This window comes from Tarenaya hassleriana, unplaced genomic scaffold (assembly GCF_000463585.1).
Source record: "Tarenaya hassleriana unplaced genomic scaffold, ASM46358v1 Cleome10, whole genome shotgun sequence".
Taxonomy (NCBI): Eukaryota; Viridiplantae; Streptophyta; class Magnoliopsida; order Brassicales; family Cleomaceae; genus Tarenaya; species Tarenaya hassleriana.
Window position 1 is genome coordinate 2,195,577 of NW_010960188.1, and position 20,993 is coordinate 2,216,569.

General features: G+C 37.0%; 3 protein-coding genes and 1 long non-coding RNA gene across 4 annotated transcripts; 2 read left to right on the plus strand and 2 right to left on the minus strand.

The window, feature by feature from the left end:
- Nucleotides 1-4: 4 nt before the first annotated feature.
- On the minus strand, nucleotides 5-6,498 carry LOC104801791 (protein MEI2-like 1). The gene is made up of 13 exons (XM_010525154.1): nucleotides 5,995-6,498; nucleotides 5,261-5,430; nucleotides 4,836-5,070; nucleotides 4,126-4,556; nucleotides 3,850-4,008; nucleotides 3,603-3,719; nucleotides 3,354-3,522; nucleotides 2,865-3,263; nucleotides 1,682-2,336; nucleotides 1,459-1,543; nucleotides 1,293-1,361; nucleotides 1,020-1,199; nucleotides 5-694 (listed from the first exon to the last, which is right to left on the minus strand). Exons 2-13 carry the CDS (start codon nucleotides 5,339-5,341, stop codon nucleotides 539-541), a joined length of 2,736 nt encoding a protein of 911 aa, XP_010523456.1. The 5' UTR covers nucleotides 5,342-5,430; nucleotides 5,995-6,498; the 3' UTR covers nucleotides 5-538.
- A 3,141-nt stretch (nucleotides 6,499-9,639) lies between these two features.
- LOC104804666 (zinc finger MYM-type protein 1-like) lies at nucleotides 9,640-10,916 on the plus strand. The gene is made up of 2 exons (XM_019204183.1): nucleotides 9,640-10,734; nucleotides 10,838-10,916. Exons 1-2 carry the CDS (start codon nucleotides 9,640-9,642, stop codon nucleotides 10,880-10,882), a joined length of 1,140 nt encoding a protein of 379 aa, XP_019059728.1. The 3' UTR covers nucleotides 10,883-10,916.
- A 2,734-nt stretch (nucleotides 10,917-13,650) lies between these two features.
- On the plus strand, nucleotides 13,651-20,168 carry LOC104801806 (ADP-ribosylation factor GTPase-activating protein AGD1-like). Its single transcript, XM_010525173.1, has 19 exons — nucleotides 13,651-14,035; nucleotides 14,744-14,820; nucleotides 14,977-15,077; nucleotides 15,178-15,248; nucleotides 15,593-15,655; nucleotides 15,786-15,830; nucleotides 15,961-16,026; nucleotides 16,123-16,170; nucleotides 16,273-16,368; nucleotides 16,505-16,546; nucleotides 16,660-16,872; nucleotides 17,139-17,270; nucleotides 17,410-17,637; nucleotides 17,768-17,863; nucleotides 17,951-18,283; nucleotides 18,521-18,666; nucleotides 18,753-18,846; nucleotides 19,077-19,555; nucleotides 19,733-20,168. The coding sequence occupies exons 1-19, from the start codon at nucleotides 13,991-13,993 to the stop codon at nucleotides 19,845-19,847; spliced, it is 2,490 nt and encodes an 829-aa protein (XP_010523475.1). The 5' UTR covers nucleotides 13,651-13,990; the 3' UTR covers nucleotides 19,848-20,168.
- LOC104801799 lies at nucleotides 20,145-20,987 on the minus strand. Its single transcript, XR_769935.2, has 2 exons — nucleotides 20,793-20,987; nucleotides 20,145-20,637 (listed from the first exon to the last, which is right to left on the minus strand). It is a non-coding gene; the product is annotated as an uncharacterized LOC104801799 (long non-coding RNA).
- Nucleotides 20,988-20,993: the final 6 nt, after the last annotated feature.

The following is a 20,993-nucleotide window of genomic DNA, read 5'->3' on the forward strand; positions in this document are numbered from 1 at the left end:
GACAGGACCAGAACTACAGAATGAATAACCAGAAGTCAGCAAATGACAACAAAACGTGGACTAAGAATGATGTCCTCAAGACTCCAAAACAGAGGTTCAAAAATATCTTAGAACACCAAAAAAAAAAAACTACCAGATGTCTCTGGGAGCTATCTGCAACAATGTCTTTGTCACAGCCATCGATGTCGTACATAAAGCCAAAAATTTCCCCATCCGGGGGATTTACGTCAGCCCATGTTCCTAAAAATATGATGATACAACAAAATTTGTGAAGCAGTAACACCAGAGGGGGTTCCACTTCACAGGGTGTCAAGTTTTTTTTATCATATCTCCCAAAAATTTTCTCCTCTACTGCAGCCTGCAGTTGTGAAAACCAACACCCTGGATATACAGAACTATGGGTGCGGATTCTATATCTGTAGCGGTGAAGTTTCAACCTTTCTTCCCTTTTCTCTTTCTCTTTTACCTTCTCACACGGTTTGGTTTTCTAAAGGTTAGTGCGCTGGATTTGGATGGAGCTGATTTGGTTGCCTATCGGTTAGTTCTCCTTCGAGGAAGAGTCGGTTACATTTGGAGGTTCTTCTTCTCGGTTTTCCAAAACAGAAGAGCTGCTGTGGGTGTTATAGCTGTCAATGCTGCTCATTCGAGGCTTGCCTGGTCTTGAACGGATGTTGGTGCCCATTGGAAATGGCTCCTGCAGATACAAGAGGAAAGATTAATCAAAGGCATGGACCTGTTGTGAAAAAAAAAATGGTTTATTTCATAAAGTACTTCCAAGAGCAACCGCTTGACCATCCAAAATATGTAAACTTTTACATCGAACAATCAATGTGTTTGTACATAGAACCTCCAACTACAATGCATCATCACTAGATCTTTTCTCCAGAAATTATTAACACGCATAATTAACATACATAATGTCATGATTAGTGTAAAATTACTTGCATGTATATTAACATTAATGGATTGTTGCAAGGGGAAATTATGGAAGTGATGTTTAGTGAGGTTCTAACTCTTACCTGATCACCAGCATTTGGGCCATCGGTGTGTAAGAGAATAGGGCGGCAACGTTTGTCTTCATTCATCAAACTTGAATTCTGGAAATGAGCTATAAGAGCTGCTTTTCCCTGAATCCGAGCATACGCAATAGACGCCACCTTTTCACTGTTAAACTTTTCCCATTTCTTACCATTGAATGCCTGTGAAAGTTTTAAACATTGCACTCAGCTGTTCAGTTCAAAAACACAAGAACATTAGAACAACCAATTTAACAGAACAGCTGAAAATCAGACCTTATGAAATGGAACAATCTTTTTAGGATCAATTAGGTTGATGAAAGCATAGCCCACATTGCATTTGTTCTGCAGATAGGGGATGTAAAAAAGGATAATGTTACAATTACAAATAATGGAAACTTGAAGCGTGCATCAAAGAAAGAAAAGTAGGAGGGATGCTTACCTTGAAGTCAATTGGTAAATAAAGAAAATCATAGGTTCCTTTGCAATGCTCATCAATTGCAGCTAGAAGCATCTTTGAGGTGTACCTAAACCATAACAAAAGATAATCAGAAAAAGCTACAAAAAACATGAAGCATGATACAATAAGCAACCTGTAGATTTTTAGCTCTTCGGAGAACAAATAGAACAGAGAATAAAAAGACGAGAAGAGAGTCCAAATTCACTTGTTAGGAATGTTCTTTATCATCAACGTTGTTCTGCTGTCCTCCCCACGCAATATGCGATCAACGTCAAGCTCGTACTGTTTCTTGTCAGCACTACTAGAACTAGGGTCACTTCTACGGTGAGAGAGGTTTCTGTATCGTTCAGTTGGAGAATCAAATGAGCCTGGCACTGAAACCATCGGGTTCTTTCCAGGAAAGAGGTGAGACATTTGTTGAGGAGATCGCAATACAGCATTTGCGGCATTTAAATCCATGTGATTGCCACCAACATGAGCAAAAATCTTACGAGAAGCAATTTCCATTGGATGTGACGGAGAAGAGCCAGGAAATCCCATGCTCCCGTGAGAACCTAAGTGGAAGCCAGAAGATTCTGGAGATTCTGTAACAAAGGGCTGTCTTCTATCCCAGAAAGGCGAATTCATCACTGGTGCAGACCCAATGTGGTGATGTACAGGGGATGATGACATATTCACCATTAGAGAAGGTGCCCTAGAAAATGCGGCAGCAGTTGGGATGCGCTGAGGAATGCTATTGACATGTGACGGTGAGTTGGACCACATCATGCCACTTGTCAAACTCGGTTGCTGAGAGTTAGAGTTGCTCCATAAACTGTGGTTTGCACGATGAGCGCTTTCACTCATGGGAGATCCTATTACTGTAACAGAAAGATTAACAAATAGTGACAAACCAGAAAAACCTTGCACATGCAGGCACTGAATAAAATTCCATCACTCTCCTAAATCAAAACATGGAATACCGATTTGAGGATAGCATTTAGCAACTGCCAAGTTCTGTCAAGGGGAATAACAAAAGTTATAGCATCTTGCCCTCTTCAAACTCCAGACCAAAATTGCCTCTTCGTTTAAGCAAGCAGAATTTCATTAAAATTGTTACCAGTACTGATTTTCCAAGGATAACAAACTTTACACCCAAGATGTGGCTAAAGGAAAGCCAGTAACTAAAGGGTCAGATATCATATAACTAAGTTTTCATAGCTTTGGCACTTCAAAGTTCACAATATTTGGATCGTAGAGCAATCTCTGTCCTAACTTTAAAACTGTGATCTCCGATAGTATGCTACACCCGTAGTTCTCTATAAATCAAATTCATTCGCATAAGCCATTAACAATCTTAGATAACTTTATCAAGACAGGATAGCAAATTAAAAGAAATTCAAACTTACCCCCTCCATTAAATCCATCAGCACCAGCTCCATGAACTTTGTTAGTCATAAAACCATCATTTGCTTTTGAGCCATTACTAACCATTTCCGAAAACATTTTAGAGGACTTATATGGACTGCCACTTGCAAAGTTGTCGTGATACTCTGGTAAAGAATGGGAATGCAGATATTGCATACTCTGGATCCCCATCGTCGAATTATCAAAAGGGTGGTTGGGCTCCTGAAGACCAATTGGCTTGCTTGCAGAAATTACTCTTGCTGAAGACGGCAAGCCAGGAATGTTGAAACTCTGATTGCGTTCAATGAAAGAGTTCACCGGAGACCTGATAGGATTCAGCAGACTACGCATAGATCCGCCATTGATGGAACTAGAAGCTCTTATTCCAATGAAGTTTCTACCTGCAACATGTACCAAGGGTAGATTTTTTTCCCTGAGATGCAAAATCATTGAGAAAAGGAAAATCATAAACAGAATACAAGATTATATACCCATGTGTCCTGATGATAAATTACGTGTACCCTGTGCTCGAGCTGGTGTAAGTTTCAGCTGCTTCCCAGAAATTTCACTTCCATTTAATCCACGAAGAGCAGCCTCAGCAGCTCGAATATCATAGAATTCTACGTATATCTGCTGATTCTCAAGTGTGGCTTTACGAATCTGCAAACAGTCCAAACACCTTTTAAGTATCAATGTAACCATCAAAGAAAAAGAAAAGAAAAGAGAACTAGGAGACCAACCTCTTTGATTTCTCCATATGAACCGAATATATGATGAAGCTCTTCACTTGAAATGAAGGTATCGAGATTATTAACCAACAATGCTCCTTGATTTATGTCCTCTTCTGATAGAATTTCCTGATAGTGTTCAAGAGTAATTTAAGCAAGACAGATGAAACAAATGAAAAAACTAAGAGCAGGTACAAAAGCGGCAACCAAAACAACCAGAGAAAAGGGGTAGTTTTCTCTTTGGAAAAGTAAATGACACCTTTGGGATGGAAAAATGAATGTCAAGCTCAGCTCGCCTCAACAGCTTGTCTTGAAGTGCTCTCATCGCATTCTGGGCAGCCCTTATATCATAGTAAGATACCATGACAAATCCACGATTTTTGCAGGCTGTATAAAGAGCACGGATATCTCCATATTGCTGAACAACAGAATTTCTTATCATTACGGAGAAAAACAAAACAAAAAATTGTACAAAACATGTACTATCATGCAATAAGAACCTACAACAACCAGTAATGCTACTGAGATTTCATACCTCAAAAAGGGCCTTCAACTCATAATCTTCAACATTGCCATTTTGATTTCTGACAAAAAGTGTCCTGGATGGAATTTCTACCTGAGGATGTTCGCCAATAATAGAAACATTGGCGCCAAACTCACCATTTGCAACTTTCATGAAATCAAAATTTCTTTGGGCCCCAGACGAGAGAACATCTCCGTCTAGTTCCAGGCCACCAACACTGCTGAAAAGGTCAAAATCATCCAAATCATCTCCATTATTGGCACGAGATTTGCGCCCAACCTCACCAACCACTTCCGCGAAGAGATCATCCTCATCTGGAAGAAGATTTCCAATAGTTTGTGCCTCAATCTCTTCAAGAGACTCAAAAGGTTCGTCGACCTCACGATGGGAAGCAGCTGTATTTGCAGGCTGAGAAGATAGCATATCACTCCTCTGTAACCGTACTACAAAATTTGAGAAAAAAAGATAGCAATTTATAGAATCGATTAAAAGGAAGCTAGAAAACAAATGCAGTTATTCAGCGCAAACCTAATGATACAAACTGAAGTTATCAGACAAGAAATACCAAACTCACATGATCATATTCGATATTCTCTATCAGTACAAATATGAACAGAGCATGTTTGTCGAGCAACAATGGCTGGCAGATTAAGAGAGCGGATGAAAAGCATCACAACAAATTGTAAAATTCTTTAAGAAAACAAAGCGAATCAGAAGCATACGTTTTCTACTAAATAATTCAGAGAGTGAGCTGGAGAAGAGACTGCTTTCCCACTCAGTATCAGTTGCAGCTGTTTTCCCATTAGGGTTAACAGATGGCAACACAGGGGACATGCTTGATTCTGGCTTCGGCTGGCAATTTTCGGAAGTCCATGAACTCCTTGATAGATTGGGAATTTTATCCCCATGGCCTTGGTTATCAGGCATTGGATTCGTTTTCCAGAAACCAAATTGTTTCTGCCCAAGAAAATATTACAGGGAGTTACAGAAAGCAATGGAAAGGCATCATTCCATACGGCCTAGAGATTATCAGGGAGCATAATTTTGTATGCAAAAGATGACTCGGAGAATTTGCATCCATACACTTCAGCTTAAAATTATACCACCAGATTTTCTGATTCCGATAAAACACAAAGCCAGAAATTACCTCTGGAGTGAGGCGATTTTCTTCGTGAAAGTGGGAGGATGCCGAGACACCTCCCTGTTCCATAATCTCCGACGGCATCATGCAGATCACAAAGAAAAATTCAAAAGATGATACCTCACTCAAAAACTTTTTAAGTCGCTAGTTCCATCCACTGAACATAGAGCCACTCCCTGGAAAGAAGAGAAAAAGCACCATATTCAAGTCTAATACCTGATGAAACATAATGCACTTCCCATTTTCAAAGCAAATCTTGATAGAATGACTGCCATCAAATGCTCAAAACGCATTAGCGCCATACCATATCATAATGCCCCTACACTCACGCATCAAGTATTCCACGGATACAAGGAAATTTCCTGGTATACATTAACCCAAAACCCGTGCAGAATCCAAAAAACAAGTTCGCAAATTTATGCAATCTAGGGACTCAAACGAACCACAGATTCAGAATTTCACTGTATAAGATCTTCTCTTCTCTATAAGAAATGTATACGCATGTAAAATTGGAGAGCAAAAACCGTATTGAGCAAACACCGCCTCAAATCATCTTCTGCACAATTCAGATTTCCAGAGAGGAGAAAACCACAATTCTCCTTATTCTGGATCCTTATGCGAGTAATAATATGCCCAAAAGGAAAACCAACTCTTACCAAATTCAAAAAAAAAATCAGCACACCAAGAATACACCCAAGAAAAAACCCTAACCAATGACCAACGCAGAATTAAAAACTCACCTAACTCTGAATAAACCCAATTCAAATTCTGCTCCTTCCCTCTGAATTCCTCCAGAACAAAATCGAATCAGCTTTTCAGCAAACAGCTTCCACAACTAATGAACGGATCTCATATACCTTCCTCACGGTATCAGAGACCCAAGGAAAAACACAGCACCGCAGATGTAGAGAGAGAAGGAGAGAGAACAGAATAATTTCGCCTTCTCTCTTTTATCTTCCTCCTTTGCTTTTTGTTTCCTTCTATCCAATCACAACCATCGGAGAATATTTAATTCCACCAAAAAAAAAAAACAAATCCGCCACAATTTTTTTAAAAATGGATCGACGTTCAATTTTTTTTCTTTCCAAGTTCACCCTCCTCCCACGACGCAGCGGCGTTCCACCTGATTCCGGCGAGTCTCCGCCGGAGACCACTCGATTCCGGCGCTCTCTCCTAGAGAGAGAAACGGAGAGGAGAGAGAGTTTCGCTTTTTTTTTTTAGTTTTGGTTGGTTGGTTTGGACAAAAAAAAATGAAAGGAAGAAGACAAAAAGAGGGGAAAAAAATAAAGATTTGGAGGAGAGATGATTTTGCTACGGTGGATGTGCCACGGATCTAGCGCTACAGCACGAGATTAAATCGGGACCGTTGGATTCGGATTGAAACGCGTGGCTTTTTTTAATAAATAATTCCGATTTTTGGCAATTACAATTTACAGAAAACAATTACGTCGTCATGACGTCATATGTTCGGTAGATATTGTTTTGTTTTTCTTTACTTGGGTCAAATAATATAATCTTTGTTGCAAAAAAAAAAATCGCTTTGGTGCAAGATTATTTTACAGATCTATAATTCATTTTTCAATCATGAATAAATATAGACTTATATTCAATCCTATTATTTTATGTATAATGAAACGTCCATGATTGTGACTCTTGTTTATTTGCTGGACCAATAGATGGATTATTTTTTTCCCGAAGTAGAAATTGTTTATTCTACGATAATATATACAAAAAAACAAATAATGTATTACGTGTATAGGCGTACAAACGCAATTGGGAAGAAAAAAATCACAGGACGTACGTGAAATGCGCCCCGAACATGAGTATCGTGTACGGTATCTCTTCGGTGGTACTATTTAATTTACAAATATATTATCCGATTTTTTTATATAAGAATATATTATATTATCCGATTTTAAGTTTCTCTTTTTAACTATATAATGCCCGAAAGATGAAATATTTTTCAAGATTTTGATATTGCAAATAACGCAAGTTTATGTATTACTTTGGAAAACATTGTTTTTAACTTGGAACAATATTTTTTCGCATGCACGTTATGAATTTGATATTAAATCACGGATATTGTATTTTTGTCCGCATCCCGTTATTTGTTGTTGTGTATAACGTGTAAACCCATCTTTATGTGAATAAAATGTTTTTTTTGCCGGTTAACAAAAAAAAAACATGTTATTTTGGATTTTTGGGTTTAAAATTTAAATATATTAATTTGGCATTCACATAGATTTCTTCGACGATCCTCTCAAAAATATAATCGGACATAGTTTCGGTGACTTTTATAATATAAAAAGAAATGGGGAAACTATAAATTATAATTAACATTTTAAAAATAAAAAATCCTTGATTTGGAGTTAAATTTTATCGTGAGCCGAGCCGAGCCGAGCCGGATGGTTGTTATTTAAGGGTTATTCCAAACCAAAGTCACTGTCCAAATTTTAAATGCTGAGCCGCTGCACGAAAAGCGTTTATTAATGCTACTTCTAAAAGAAGTCTCCACGTGTCATATTGTTATTGGTCCGAAAATCGATAGCTATGGGCTGTGATCACCTGCTCATTCATCTATCTACGTCTCCATGCACTCTCATTTTCCAAACCGTTGGATTTATCTTCGCTTTAAAATAACGCTGAATTTTATTGTAGTTAGGTAATACGTCCCGTTGACAAGTTGTGGTTGAACCAAGTAACTCCAGATCAAATCAAATTAAACAAAACCAATTCGTGTTGAACGGCTGGTGCACCTAATTACAATTACGGGTTAATTAAAATTAGTATTTTGATAAATCCTTTACTATCGGATTACGCTACTCTCACGTGGCGGTAACCTCGGAGACCATCTTAATTTTATTTCTCACTTTGCAGCATCGCATTTTATTTATTATACTTTGGGTTATAAAATTTATTTAATTGTGGGATAACTGTAATGAGATTGTTTTGATTATTTAATGTTATGTTTTTTTATTGAACAAATCATTATTATTTGCTCAAGAGTACATAAATTAAAAAATTACATGACAGTTCTTATCATGGGCGGATGCATGTGGAGGGGAGTGGGGGCACAGGACCCCACTAAAAAAAATAAAAAAATACTAATGTGTTTATAGTTATTAAAAATTTGAGAGAGTGTCCCCGTCAAATTTTCATATAGGCCCCCTCTTATTTTTTTTTCTTTTTTTATTATTTCCTTTTTTATAAAAAATTAGGGTAAGAATGTTTTTAAGTATCCGCCGCTATAGTTTTACTTTTTGTTTAATTTTTTTCAATTTAAAATCCTTTTCTAATTATACTTTGATCAGTATACTTCACAAGTTCCAGAAAATTTCCTTTATTATCAGAATTTTCTGACTCATCGTGACCTCGAAACGGTAGCCCTTGTTTCAACAGAAATCTAGAAGAACTAATCGAGGAATTCAACCGAATACGATACTCGTTTCTCATAATATCACTTTGCTTCTGCATAGCATGCACGATAGATTGATCTTGCCTCATCAAATCATCACATTTCTTTCGTGCATTATTATGAAAACTATTAACATCACCCACATGAGCGCTCAATCTCTCGGTCTTATTCCAACTAGAAAACCCATCTGTCACAAAAGCATCATTCCCAATTTGCTCTCTAAACAAGTAACAGCACAAACAAAATGCTCCATCTTTCTTTATACTATACTCTAACCAATCAGCGTATTGGTCAAACCAGACTGGATTAAATCGTCTCAATTTATTCCCTATCATCTTCTTTGGAAAGTCATGACCACGTGGTTGACAAGGTCCCCTAATCAAATATTGAGCAAATTGATTTACATGATTTGCCTTCGGATCCGGCTGATAGAAAAAAAATATTAGAGTATCATCCTAATCAAAGAGATGAGATACGACGCAAATATTTGATTAGGGGACCTTGTCAACCACGTGATCATGACTTTCCAAAGAAGATGATAGGGAATAAATTGAGACGATTTAATCCAGTCTGGTTTGACCAATACGCTGATTGCTATTTCCCGGAGCATTCTTCAAAATAACCTTACTCACAATATCATTTTGTTCTGCAGTATACTTCACAAGTTCCAGAAAATTTCCTTTATTATCAGAATTTTCTGACTCATCGTGACCTCGAAACGGTAGCCCTTGTTTCAACAGAAATCTAGAAGAACTAATCGAGGCATTCAACCGAATACGATACTCGTTTCTCATAATATCACTTTGCTTCTGCATAGCATGCACGATAGATTGATCTTGCCTCATCAAATCATCACATTTCTTTCGTGCATTATTATGAAAACTATTAACATCACCCACATGAGCGCTCAATCTCTCGGTCTTATTCCAACTAGAAAAAAGCAGATGTTTCTTTCACATGAATAAGCTCAATGAATCTCTCTTTCACTATTCCGTTCTTATCAACAAAACGAAAAACAACTGCCATCTGCTCCTTATCAGAAACATCACTAGACTCATCCACCAGCAACCCAAATACATCATGGGCAGTTGTTTTTCGTTTTGTTGATAAGAACGGAATAGTGAAAGAGAGATTCATTGAGCTTATTCATGTGAAAGAAACATCTGCTTTATCTCTGAAGTCTGCTATTGATTCCTTGTTTGCTAAATATGGATTGAGCTTAAAACAAGTTAGAGGACAAGGGTACGATGGAGCAAGCAATATGAAAGGAGAATTTAATGGATTGAGATCATTGATTTCAAGAGAAAGTAGAGCAGCATATTATGTCCATTGTTTCGCTCACCAACTTCAATTGGTCGTTGTAGCAGTTGCAAAGGAACTCTTTGATGTTGGAAACTTTTTCGATATGATTTCACTTTTGTTGAGTGTGGTTGGAGGTTCTTGCAAAAGAAAAGACATGATTCGAGAAAGCCATAGAATAAAAGTGAACGAAGAAATTAATAATGGCGAGATTAGTACAGGAACTGGGTTGAATCAAGATATTACTTTGCAGAGACCTGGAAATACTCGTTGGGGGTCCCATTACAAAACACTGTTGCGCTTGGTTGAGTTGTTTTCTTCTATCATTGAGGTGCTAGAGTATGTTGAGAATGACGGTACAGATACAGTTAAAAGACGTCAAGCCTATGGTCTTCTCAAATATTTCCACACATTTGATTTTGTGTTCTATCTACAACTGATGTTACTCATTCTAGGACTCACAGATAATTTATCAATGGCTTTACAGAGAAAAGATCAAGACATTTTGAATGCCATTTCGTTGGTAAAATCTACAAAGAGACAGTTACAACAACAAAGAGACGCTGGATGGAATTTGCTTTTAGATAATGTGTCTTCTTTCTGTGAGAAACACAATATTGAAATAATCAATATGGAGGAAGATTATGTGGGTTCAAGGAGGCTAAGGAAAAAACCCAGTATAAGCAACTTGCATCACTATCAGATAGATTGTTTCTATACTGTTATGGATTTCCAGCTTCGAGAATTCAATGATCGATTTGACGAGGTAAATTCAGAACTGCTCATCTGTATGGCAGCTTTGAGTCCTATTGACTCATTTCGTGGGTTTAACATGCCAAATCTTGTGAAATTGGCTGGATTTTATCCAGATGACTTCAGTTTTTCGGAGCAAGTATCTCTTCGACATGAACTGAGTATCTACTTCGACAATCTGATGGAAGATGACAGATTTTCTAATTTGGTTAATCTTGGAGATCTTGCTCGTCTTATGGTGGAAACAAAGAAACATCTTTCATATCCATTGGTATACAGGCTTTTGAAATTGGCATTGATTTTGCCTGTTGCTACCGCGACTGTTGAGAGATGTTTTTCATCGATGAATTTTGTGAAGACAGCTTTGCGCAACCGGATTGGTGATCAATTTTTGAGTGACTGTTTGGTTTGTTTCATTGAAAAAGATATATTCCAGACAGTTACAAATGAAGCTGTTATGGATAGATTTCAAAAAATGAAGACTCGTAGAAATCAGTTGTAAAATATAAATATTTTTATGATAATACAATTTTATTATTTTTTCTATCATACATAATACTGTGCCCCCGGTATAAATTTTTTCTGGATACGCCACTGGTTCTTATTGTTCTAATTTTCTAACCCCAATATGATAAATAAACAGATTCTCACGTCACCTTATTCATACGGCCATATATATACACACACAATAACATTTCATACGATTAGTGATAGGGATGGTCAATTCGGATTTCGGCTATTTCGGTTATAAAAAACTATAATCATTCGGTTTTTATATAAATTTCGATTCAATTCGGTTTGGTTATTTTTCGGTTCAGATTCGGTTCGGTTTCCATACAAATTTCATTTTTTCGAAGAAACTATCGGTTTTTTCGGATATTTTTTATTCGATTCGGTCTGATTTCGTTTTTTCCGGATTTAAGAAAATCATAATCATTCGGTTTTGATATTGGATTCGATTAGGATATAGTTATGTCTTATTTGGTTCGTTTTGGCTCGATTATTCGGTTAATAACTGAAATGACGATCCCTACTTAGTTAGTGTCTAATATGTTATATTTGTTACTCTCATAACTTCGAACTCTAATAAAATATACAAATAAGTATTAATTGTATATTTTGAGTTTATTTTTAAAGCCTTATAAATATTTGTTTTATGTATCAAATGCATTATCACAAGGTGGAAGGCATTTTCTCACCAAAAACAAAAAGAAAGATAACTTGACAACAATAAGATTGATTAAATTATATTAATAATATAAAACACAGTATAAAATAAAAAAGAATATACCCAATGTCTTAAAATTTTCAATCGTTGAATAAATGTTTCGTTTTATATTATAACCGCACGTTTTTATTACAACGGCATGGGAAACAATATACAGAGACTATTTTATCGATTTAATAATATTACATAATTCACGTGTTAGATCTTGAGGAACACGATTAGACAGGAAGAAGCAATAACCCATGGGATTAAGTAACAAAATCTCTTGAGTTATAATTAGATAATTATAGAAATTAAAATTAATGATGAATTCATCATCGAATGTTAATGTGGTCCACGTGGCCTTAGGCAGCTTGTCCGGTCAAAAAATTGCGTGCGTGGGGGGAAGGGATGTGCAGTGTGCACAATCTGGATCAGGGTTTTGAAAGGGTTTCCGGCCCATAAAGGCCCTCGTAAGGAATACACAAGGCCCAATAAGGCCCAATAAGGCCCAATATAAAGTATCGAAAAGCTGCGTTTCGTTTCGTACGGTCAGACAGGCCCAATAAGACCCAATAGAAATTATCGAAACGCTGCGTTTCGTACGGTCACACCTGTCTCCATTCACTTACCGTTTTGAGATTAGACAACACGATCCTCGACACTGATTTCGGTTTAAGCGGTTGAAGATAGAAAACCGGTTTCGGTTTAATCATCGAACCGGTCTGGATCTATATATCATTTGGGACATCTTCGAATACGTAATAAATGCCAGCATCCTCTCATTCGTGAGTTATTTAAAAAAAATTGCCAAAATCATTTAATAATATAAAGTTTCAAGTTATAGAATTTTGATACCTACAATTAAAAAAAAACGAATATTCCATAGAGAAAGAAGAGTCGCAATTAATTTAATGTTTCTCACACGTTTTGATTGGAGTGCTCTGCTCCCCGGAATTCCCAATATAACTGTAAAGTCAACTCGATGTATATTATTTAATATGGATTTAGGAATATTCGTTATTTTCCGCATAAATAAAATAATATTAAAGAAAATCAAAAGACATACATTCAAAAAATTATTAATTTATGTTTTTAATCAAATTAATTGAATCGTATTTAAGTATAGAGACAACCAAACAGAACAAAATCTTAATTTTCAAAACAAATATTTTTAGTAAATCTAAACGCAAATAAACATACAAATCAACTTAAAAACCCAGTATAAAAATATAATTATACAAAATTTTAAAATAAAAAAAATGTCAAGACAGACTCTTAAGTGTAGTTATTAGTTAATAAACTATTATTAACTGAACTGGCGAATCTATGGTGCCCATATCCTAATCCTATCATTCTCACACACACAATTAAATTATTCCCTTCGATTTAACTAATTATTTAACTAATCTGAAGTGTTTAATTATCTGTACCACTTTTATTTATTTGTTAAAAAGAGAAAATAATGTGTTTAATTACTGTTAGAAACAAGTCCGGTTATACAGAATTTTCACTTTTTTAATAATATATAATTGTTATAAAATAAGTTTATTTCTTTCTTGTTTCATAAGAGAAGTTCAATTAATTTCCTTAATTACTGAATCGATAATACGAGAAGAGAATGTACTAAAAATGGCCAATAGTTTATTTAATGTTATTATAAATATAAAGCTTTGATTTTTGTAAAAATCATTTTTTTTTCAAGAGGACAGCCATGGAAGCTTTCAAGGGTCTAGAACACGATCACCACCACAACACTAGAGTAGAGTTTTTAGCATTATTTTCCCCATCGCACGATCTTCCCTTATTTTCCGCCCATTTTCCCACTTCCCAAACAAACCCTAAACGAAAGCTTCGGATTTCCCAAATAAACGATACCATTTTCTTTGGCGCCGGGAAGAAGAACACCGGAATTCTCTCTGTCTCTGTCCCCGTCTTCGAATCATCAAAAAAAATCCCTTTTTTTCACCATTTTCGAAGAGGAGGATAACTCCCAGGAGGAGAAAGGAGTGGGAGGAGGAACATTTTCGGGTTTATAATCTTATCGGTTTTCCCGTGAAAAATGAATTTCACGAAGCTCGATGACTCGCCGATGCTTCGGCAACAGGTTTTTGTTTTGCCTCCTCTCCATTTTTTTCCCCCTAAATGTTGATTTTGCAAGGTACTTTGATCGTTTCTGCTGTTGGGTTTTGGACATTGATCGATGAAATGGCAGATCTTTCGATTGGGTTACTCGTGAAATTTTCATGTGTTCTTCAAAGTTTAGTTTTTTTTTGGCTGCGATTACAGGGATTACATATTGTTTATCGAACCTTTGCTCTGTAAATTTCCTTCCGCGCTATGAAAAAGGAAAATAGAGAGAACCCTGAATATAATGCGGAGGAACTTGCTAATCGTTCATCGATTTCAATTGTGAATTTTCAATCCAATAAAGAATGATGAGTTTGAATGGTTACGTATGTTTCACCCGTCAGCTGCGATGATTTGAATGTATCTGAGAAAAAGTTAGTTTGTACGCTTAAATCCATTTCCCTTGACTTCTCTCCTCTTTGAGTCTTCTTTCTCGGTCCACCAATACACAAACCAAAACGGTATGTGAATGCCTGAACTCAGTTTCCAAAATGTGATCGGCTGTTTCCAGTTATCTAAGTTTTGTTTTGTAGCTGTTTCTGCGGCCGTTTTCACTGATCTAACTTCTGCTTTCTAGCTGTTTCTGTGCCTTGATGCTGTTAGTCCTGCAAATTTTTTTTTATTGAATTTGCACTTAAGAATTTCAATAAAATCTTGATGGGTACTGACATTTGTGTTCAAACAGATGCAATGTATGGAAGAAAGTGCCGAGTTACTGCGGATGAGATGCCTAAAGTTTCAGAAAGGATGCCGAAAGTACACGTAAGCTCTCGAAACAGTCGTTTATAAAGTCCCAGAATTTGCTGAATAAGTTTAAACAGCTTAGCTTTCTTTAGCATTTTTTTCTTCTGCTTCTAAGAGTTATATCATTCAGCTGTAGAAGAGTCATATCTTGTGTTTTCTTATTCTGCTGTTCAGTGAGGGCCTCGGAGAAGGATATGATTCAGATATAGCCTTTGTAAATGCGCTTGAAAATTTTGGAGGGGGCCATAATGATCCTATTTGTGTTGCTTTTGGAGGTATACCCATTTGTTTACTTATAATCTCTTTTTCCTTAATTTCCTTTTATATTGTTTCTTGAACTAGTTTCTAAAGTATATATATAAACTTTTTTCACAGGTCCTGTCATGACCAAATTCACAATTGCTTTACGAGAAATCGGGACGTACAAGGAAGTTCTTCGCTCCCAGGTGCTGAATCTGATGCTTTTATAGAATTGACAACCGTGAAATCATATTGTATTACTTGATACAAACCTGTTTTCGGATTTCTGCTTTTATTGTCCTGATCCGGTCCATATTTTTGAAAAACTTCTGTCTATGGCCCCTCCCTTATTTGAAAATTATTTCATTGGGGAAGATTTCTATCTCATTTCCATTTCTTTTCTGTAGTTACCACTGGTTTTTTTCTTTAGAAGTTTCTATTTCGATTGTACTTCTACTTAATTGCAATTTCTTTATAATCTTTTCGTTCATGATATTGAAAATTTCCTTACAAGACTTGAATGTTTTGACACGTGTTATGCTATTCCCAGGTAGAACACATGTTGAATGACCGGTTGGTTCATTTCGTAAATGTTGACATCCAAGATGTTAAGGTATGTTGTACTGCCTTGCCCACTACATGAAAGATTATTGCAATATTCGTCTGAAAGTTTGAATTGCAAATGCTATTTAGTTTCTGTTCCTTATAAGTTTCAATATTTATCGAGTATTTCCATGATGCAGGAAGCTAGGAAACGCTTTGACAAGGCTTCCATTATATATGACCAGGTTAGTTGAAAATTATCCAAAATTCAAGAGTTAATGGGTAGCCTTTTTTTTTCCTTCATCTTGTTACCGTAACCATTTTTGGGGGCAATTGAAGTATTTTTTTCATTCTTTGTGCATCTGAATGGGACAGGCACGTGAGAAGTTCCTTTCTCTGAGGAAGAGCACTCGATTGGATGTGGCCTCTGTCATAGAGGAGGTTTGTTCAATCTTTATTAAATTTTCAAATCTCAAGTTATGACACAGGTAACCTTCATTTTCTTTCTGAAAAGCTAATTTGATAGATACATTCCAGGAACTTCATAATGCAAGAATGGCATTCGAGCAAGCCCGGTTCAATCTGGTAAAACTAATGCCATAATCACTCTGTGTTATGATCCTACGAAGATATTGAGGTGTCCATTCCTAATCTCACAAGAATGCATGCTTACTCGATGATGATCAGGTTAGTACACTCTCTAATGTGGAGGCTAAAAAGAGATTTGCGTTTTTGGAAGCAGTCAGTGGGACAATGGATGCACATCTTCAATTCTTCAAGCAGGTTAGTTTCTTCCTTCCTGTAAACCAATCAGCTCAAGACTATGAGGGAACCTTTCATAAGGGAAAAAAACCATTACGTTTTGATTTTTCCTCGATATGAATGTATTGATCTACTCACTAGTAACTTCTTCATTCAGGGATATGAACTACTGCATCAAATGGAACCTTTTATTAATCAGGTTTGATAAATTTCTTCAAGCATAAGCATGGGTATTCCTTGTTTATTCAAATTATTTTTTCAACTCCTTTAAAGGAAATAATGCCGTGTTTTTAACTGAACATTTAATGGCAGGTGTTGGCTTATGCACACCAGTCCAGAGAATGTGCCAACTACGAGATGGCATCACTTAGTGAAAGGATGCAGGAATACCGAAGGCAGGTTGATCGAGAAACTAGAAACTCAGGCTGCTCTCAGGGTTCTCCTACTGGGGATGGCGTTAGACTCCTCTCAAGAAATTCACAGAAAGTCATTGAGGCTGTAATGCAATCTGCCGCTAAGGGAAAGGTAAATACTTTTGGAACAAGTCTTCCTCTTACCCACTTCGTGTTTAATCCATGTTTGTATGTAACTTCAATGGGTACTTTATTTTCTGTCTACGGATGAATGAATAAAGGAAAAAGAAAAAAGTTCCCTTTTGGAATTGTTAAAACATGACATGCCTATCCGGGGAAGTTTCTCTGATTTCTATAACGATTTCATTTTACATTTATCAGATATCTTCAATGTGGGTTCAATAATTATCATATCTATTGCCATTGCGCCTCCTTCAGGTTCAGACTATAAGACAAGGATATTTATCTAAGCGTTCCTCGAATTTGAGAGGTGACTGGAAGAGAAGATTCTTTGTCCTTGATAGCCGAGGGATGCTGTACTACTATCGCAAACCATGGAATTGGTCTTCAGTAAGTAAAAAAAACCAGAAAATTTATATTATTTCTTCCTTGAAGAAGTGTTAACAAGAGAGGGACATACAGTTAGTTTTTGCACAATCTCCCAATAAACCTTTACTGAATCTTTGTTACCTCTCATGTCATGTATCAGGGAAATGGAAGCCGATCTGCTGTACATAGAAATATGGGTTCAGAAAACAGTCCTGGACTTCTGAGTCGGTGGCTGTCTTCGCATTATCATGGTGGTGTGCACGATGAAAAACCAGTTGCACGTCACACTGTGAACCTACTAACCTCAACGATCAAAGTTGATGCAGATCAGACAGATTTAAGATTCTGCTTCAGAATCATTTCACCAATAAAAGTGTTCACATTGCAGGTATCAGAGTATTGTTTTCCTAAACAAGACATAATTGTTATGTCCTCATCACTACAGCATGTGACAAGGCGTTCTTTCTGTCTCTACAGATTTCACTGACTAGACTTTATTACACTACCATTCTATGTAGGCAGAGAATGCACAAGATCAGATGGACTGGATCGAGAAAATAACAGGAGTAATTGCTTCTTTATTGAGTTTCCAGACGCCTGAAAGAACAATCATGGTATATCTGTATTATCCATTGCTGCTGATTGTTTCTTTTGTGAGCATTTTCGCTTTGACTAAAATACCATTTACCTGTGACTATCAGCATCTATCTACTATGGAAGGAGGTGATACTTTCTCTGCAAGTGACTCTGGTTCTTTAGCAGATGCTCATGATATTGACATTGCTGAAAATGGAGAACCCACCTCAGACAACGCAATCACTGGAAATCGTTTAAGGTTTTCTGGGTGCCTGCAACAACATCAGGACATGACAAAGAATGAAAAGCCAATTGACATGTTGACAAGAGTGCCCGGGAATGAACAATGCGCAGACTGTGGCGCTCCTGAACCTGATTGGGCCTCTTTGAATCTCGGTGTTCTTATATGTATCGAATGTTCTGGTATCCATCGTAACCTCGGTGTGCATATCTCGAAGGTAAGCCATCAAAACTATATTAGTGCAAAATTTCATCCTTTCAGCCTTTTCACAAAGGACAACTAATGATGAAAATTGTCAAATATTGATATGAACAGATACAGTTGCACCATGCATGGTGCCTCTGTTTTATGAAGGATAACAATACAATTCACTGAAACCTCCAATATTGCATTCACTGACTTAAGTAGCTTTAGCTTTCTAAGTTTAGCATTGATTATATAATTCTTTGTGCAGGTCAGATCACTCACCCTTGATGTTAAAGTATGGGAGCCGTCTGTCTTGACATTGTTTCAATCATTGGGTAACATATATGTGAATTCCGTGTGGGAGGAGTTGTTATATTCCAAGGGTAAATCTTCTGCTGATGACAAGTCTTTAGGGTAAGGGATGAAATTTTCAATGTTTAAGTGAGAAGAAGAAACTATTTGTTTCTGCATTTACAAGATTTTGAATTTCGTCATTCTAGAGCACCCAAGCCTGATCAACCAAGAAAATTTCTTGCAAGGAAGCCTGTTCTCAATGATCCCATTTCTGTGAAAGAACTGTTCATCCATGCTAAGGTATTGCTATCAATTCACATATCTGTGTTTTGGGTATTGCGACATTTTCCTAAGAAATACTATGCAGATGTGTATAAAAATTGGTGTTCCTTGGGATTGGTTAGGAGGACTTAGGAAATACTTCCTGTAAAGTGGACGACTTTTTTTAACTTTGAAGTTATATTGTAATGGGCTGTAATTTTGAAGATCTTTGGGTCGTTGATTGCTGCTATATGATGAATTTATTTCAGTACTCGGAGAGGATTTTTGTCAGCAAAGTAACAGAGAGCCATCACTTCCAGACGGTTTTCCAAAAGATATGGGAAAGTGTCCGAGCCAATGACAAGAAATCAGTGTACCGACACATTGTCTGCTCTGAAGTAGATGTGAACACCATCCGAGGACAAGCATCATATACTGCATCTTTGCCCCTTGCAAAGGTGATGCAAATGGAGGAAAAGGAGGAAACCCTTGAAGCAAAATTCCAGAGCTTCAAAGACGAATTCTCTGAAAAACTCGAGAGATATTCTGACGAAGATTTAGTCAGAGAAGAGATCTCCGAAGACTGTCCTGTGCTTCACCTCGCCTGTCTTTGTGCAGATATTGGCATGGTCGAGCTGTTGCTTCAGTACGGTGCTAAAATAAATGCAACAGATTCAAAGGGTCGGACCCCACTTCATCATTGTATCATAAGCAGGAGATATGCAATTGCCAGGTTGCTACTTGCGAGGTAAACTCTGTAACTTTATTCAGCATTTAGATGGTAGTTTACCTGTTTTCCTACATAAATAGGTTTTTAGATGTTTGAGGAAGAGAATCAACATACCAGTGTAAATATCGCATTAGGCAATATGGTAGATATAAATAAATTATATAATGCTTATGGTTATCATTGATTCAACTGCAGGGGGGCAGATCCAAATGCTGTGGATAAAGACGGTAACATACCCGTCAACTATGCTTCAGATACAGACCTCAGCGACATTGAGCTGATCTCGTTATTAACTGAGACCAGAAGATGATACTGACCGAGAACCGATTTATATGCTTATTATTATACACAAGCAGAATATGATATTAGCAATAGTCTGATTCAAATTCTTGTCCTTTATATTCTTTGGACCGACCTGGTAGTTTTGCTTGCTGGTTCAGTTGGTCATTAGTTCGTGAAGAGCGTAGTGCATGTATGTAGGCTTTTGGCTCTTAAGCTTTCCCTTGGTTATCATTGTGGTTGTACATATCATTTTTTTGATGGTTGTATGTACTGAAGGTGAAAATCTTTGTATTGGTTACATCATGATATGTATGTTTGGCTCATGGAACAATGAAATGACATTTTATCAGCTCGGTTTACATTCAGTGCAGACACAATGGAAAAGTGTAGTGTCCTGTAAGAGAATGGGCTTTGACGCTTTGTGTTGGTTAGTGAAACTACTTGCAGAAAAAGACAACTAAATAGAGGAACTCAAGTTCAGATTCTACTACCTATGTATTGTCATGTTCTGTACAACAATCTCTACAGCGCAATTCACCGGTACAAGAATGATCATATCGATGTCATCGGTGAAGGGGATCCCTATCCGAGTCCCGAAGCCTGGAGAGGAGAAGGGTGACCCATGAAAGACAGCTCATCGATTAATCTCCCTCTCACTCTGAACCTTCAACTTCATGATGAAACTGCAGAATGAAGCTACCACGGTATCAGGAACTGTGACTGAAAACTCGGGTCGATAGCTGAACATGTAAAGCAATGGAATAGTGCGTCCAACCCGCCTACCAAGGTTTAGGAAGACGCATCACCGGCTGCGGAATCTGACGACAGAAATATTTTGATGTTTCAGAAGACTGACAAAGAATGTGAGGTGAGAGAAGCCAGAAAGCTTAGAAAAAGAAAAAAGCACGTTTCCTAGTGGGCAAGCATTCAACAATGGCAGAAAGGTAGGTTTTTGAGAATAGATCACTGTTACCTTTTCTTCAGTATTTGTCAGAAGGGTCTGTGACAGTTTATCCGAACCAGAGGACACCCAGTCAAATCTTTCAAGCTGCAAAGCAAGGGAGTTGAGGGCTTGGCCTAAAAACTATGAGGCAGCATCAGCTGCCTTTGAGGAAATGCCATCAAAGTTGGAACAGATGTTAGATTTTACTTTGCTAATTAACTCGTTAACATT

What these genes read in the sequence shown, in the direction of transcription:
- LOC104801791 (XM_010525154.1), bottom strand. Translation starts at nt 5,341, where the DNA reads ATGATGCCGTCGGAGATTATGGAACAGGGAGGTGTCTCGGCATCCTCC. An exon ending in AAAATCGCCTCACTCCAGAG is followed by an intron (nt 5,071 to 5,260) that starts GTAATTTCTGGC and finishes TTTCTTGGGCAG; the next exon opens with AAACAATTTGGTTTCTGGAA. An exon ending in TGATGGATTTAATGGAGGGG is followed by an intron (nt 2,337 to 2,864) that starts GTAAGTTTGAAT and finishes TTTCTGTTACAG; the next exon opens with TAATAGGATCTCCCATGAGT.
- LOC104804666 (XM_019204183.1), top strand. Translation starts at nt 9,640, where the DNA reads ATGAATCTCTCTTTCACTATTCCGTTCTTATCAACAAAACGAAAAACA. An exon ending in TCAATGATCGATTTGACGAG is followed by an intron (nt 10,735 to 10,837) that starts GTAAATTCAGAA and finishes GATTTTATCCAG; the next exon opens with ATGACTTCAGTTTTTCGGAG.
- LOC104801806 (XM_010525173.1), top strand. Translation starts at nt 13,991, where the DNA reads ATGAATTTCACGAAGCTCGATGACTCGCCGATGCTTCGGCAACAG. An exon ending in AGGAAGTTCTTCGCTCCCAG is followed by an intron (nt 15,249 to 15,592) that starts GTGCTGAATCTG and finishes TGCTATTCCCAG; the next exon opens with GTAGAACACATGTTGAATGA. An exon ending in CTTCCATTATATATGACCAG is followed by an intron (nt 15,831 to 15,960) that starts GTTAGTTGAAAA and finishes TGAATGGGACAG; the next exon opens with GCACGTGAGAAGTTCCTTTC.